Below are 2742 nucleotides of genomic sequence, written 5' to 3'. Positions count from 1 at the left end.
CCCATTCTGATAGGTGTGTATGCTATCCCATTTTTTTACTTTGCAATTCCTTAATGACAAATGATATTGAGCATCTTAAAACATGCTTAATGCTATTTGTTATGTCTTTTTGGGGTGAAATATGTTTTCAGATTTTTGCCTACTTTTTAAGTGACTTATTTCCTTATTGTTGAGATTTTAAAGTTCTTTGTATATTTTGGATACAAGTGCTTTGTCAAACATGTATTTTGCAAATACTTTCTGCCACTGTAGCCATAGGCTTTTCATTTTCTTAACTTACTCGAAATTGTGTTCTTTTTTCCCTGGGTACATGGTGGATTCTCCCAATTTGTATTTGTGTCCTTTGGTTTTTGGAATAGTCTTGTATAATTTTCTAATATGTTCCTGGTCTACTACAGTCCACCTATAATTTTATCTTCCCTGACTTTCTAGAACTCCAGTTTAGTGATATGTTGGTGTTCTTGGATTGGCCCTATATAGTTTTTCATCCCAGCCCCCATACTTAACACTTGTCCTTCTGTTCTACTTTCTTATATCTAACTTCTGAGAATTTCATTGTTTTTTCTTTTATTTCTCATATGGCTGTTTAATTTACAAATTATCTTTTTGTTCTCTAATTATTTCTTTTAGTAGTATTCTGTTCTATTTTTTTAAAAAAATGAGGTTTATTTACTTTTGAGAGACAGAGAAAGACAGAGCACAAGCAGGGAAGGAGCACAGAGAGGGAGACGCAGAATTCAAGCAGGCTCCAGGCTCTGAGCTGTAGCACAGAGCCCTACATGTGGCTCAAACCCATGGATTGAGGGATGACCTGAGACTTAGTTGGAGGCTTAACTGACTAGGCCACCCAGGTGCCCCTTAGATATTTTTATCTCATTACATCCTTAAAGATTTGGCTTCTATGTACATGTTTGCTTTTTGTTTGTTTCTTAGCACAATATGCTTAAAATACACCTTCTCAAAAGAAACCTGTTTAGGTGACAAAAAGTTCAACCCACATGAACACCTTGTTTTCTTTGAGTACCTGCACATTCTAAAACAAAGAGGTTGGCTGCATTTGATTTCAGTGATAGATGCATATTTATGAATCCTTCTGGAGAAGAATCCATAGAGAAGAAACTCAACCAGGAAATAAAAAATAAAAGAGGAAAGGAAACAATATATTTTCACTATTTTAATCTTTACGTTTATTCTTCTTATTAGGTGGTAGCATCCCAAAACCGACCAAATAATAGTTGTCATGGGGTATAATGATGTGAAAACAATAAAATGCGGACAAATTACGCAAAACAAATATACAAAACTGAAGCATTGCAGTAATGTGGCTTTTTAAATGTTATATTTATTTTGAGAGATTGAATGCGGAGGTTGAAGGAATTAATCACAGTGAATTTTACGAATAGAGCATCTTTACCAGGTGAATGCGGATCTGCTTGGTCTTGGCACCATAGACAAGTGGATTGAGAAATGGGGGGACCAGCAAGTAGAGGCTAGAAAAGAGGATATGGATATAAGGGGGAACATGAGCACCAAACCTATGTGTGAAGAAGGAGAAAAAGGCAAGGAGGTAGAACTGGAGGAAGACACACATATGAGCGATGCACGTATTGAATGCTTTCAACCGAGCCTCCTTCTTGGGCAAACGAAAAACAGTGGAAAAGATCTGTGCATAAGACAAAGTGATGAATGTGAGGTCGAACCCTGCAACTGTAAATGCCACAAACAAGCCATAGATTTTGTTGACTCGCACATTTTCTGCAGCCATTTTCACAATGGCCATATGCTCACAGTAGCAGTGGGAGATGATGGTTGTATGGTAAAACTGAAACCGGAACTTTATCAGTATTAGGCATGGGGCTACTAGGAAAGCGGCCCTGAGTGTTACCACTGCCCCTATCTGGGTGACTAGGCGGTGCGTGACGATGGCAGGATGTCTTAGTGGATAACAGATGGCCACATAACGGTCCAGAGCCATGGCCAGGAGGATGCCTGACTCTATGCCCTGAGATGTGTGGATGAGCCACATTTGAAGCAAACAGGAATCAAAATAAATGTCTGGCACATGAAACCAGAAAATTCCAAGCATCTTGGGCATAATGGTGGTAGCAAGCGCAATATCTGTGACTCCCAGCATGCCTACGAAAATGTACATGGGCTCATGGAGGCTGCGCTCTGACCTGATGATGATCAGAAGCAAGGAGTTTCCAATCATAGCAATGAGATACATGACACAGAATGGAATCCCAATCCAGCACTGCACAGTCTCTAGGCCTGGGATCCCTATCAGCGTCAACACAGAAGGCATGAAGACTGTGATGTTGGAAGTGGACATAATGTCTTTGGGCTTCCAGAAACAAATGAAAGAAGCTTCTCAGGCAGTGGCACCCTTCTCCTCTACTCTTGTTTGTATAAAGTCATCATAGTAGGTCTCTGATTTTGTCAGAACTCTAAGATCATATCATCCTTCTTATTTATATTTTGGAAGGAAAATGATCCGCCGATACACATTGTGTTTTCAGAACGGACATCCACGAGTAATGTAGCACACTGAGAAGTTACATAGAAGGCAAGTCAATTGCATCACAACCAGCCAGATCATGTGGGTAACAGAGTATCTGCTGATCTCTCTGGTTTGTGCCTCTGCACCTGGGGATACAATAATTATACCTGTTAAACTTGCTTGGAAATGACATTTCAAGCAGAGTTTGACGAATCTCCATATTCCACATTCCAACTACCTGA

The 2742-nt window shown here is 39.6% G+C and overlaps 1 protein-coding gene across 1 annotated transcript; it reads right to left on the bottom strand.

Moving 5' to 3' along the window:
• Positions 1 to 1393: 1393 nt before the first annotated feature.
• Positions 1394 to 2332, bottom strand: LOC121025032 (olfactory receptor 52A1). Its single transcript, XM_040467377.1, has one exon. It carries the CDS (start codon positions 2330 to 2332, stop codon positions 1394 to 1396), a length of 939 nt encoding a protein of 312 aa, XP_040323311.1.
• Between the last annotated feature and the right edge of the window lie 410 nt (positions 2333 to 2742).

The sequence above is a fragment of the Herpailurus yagouaroundi genome, unplaced genomic scaffold (genome assembly GCF_014898765.1).
Source record: "Herpailurus yagouaroundi ecotype Mexico unplaced genomic scaffold, PumYag 67492, whole genome shotgun sequence".
NCBI lineage: Eukaryota > Metazoa > Chordata > Mammalia > Carnivora > Felidae > Herpailurus > Herpailurus yagouaroundi.
The sequence above is the reverse complement of the archived record's forward strand: the minus strand, read 5'-3'. Positions and strand labels throughout refer to the sequence as shown.

Excerpts from the sequence above, each read along its gene's own strand:
- LOC121025032 (XM_040467377.1), bottom strand. The coding sequence starts at position 2,332 with ATGTCCACTTCCAACATCACAGTCTTCATGCCTTCTGTGTTGACGCTG.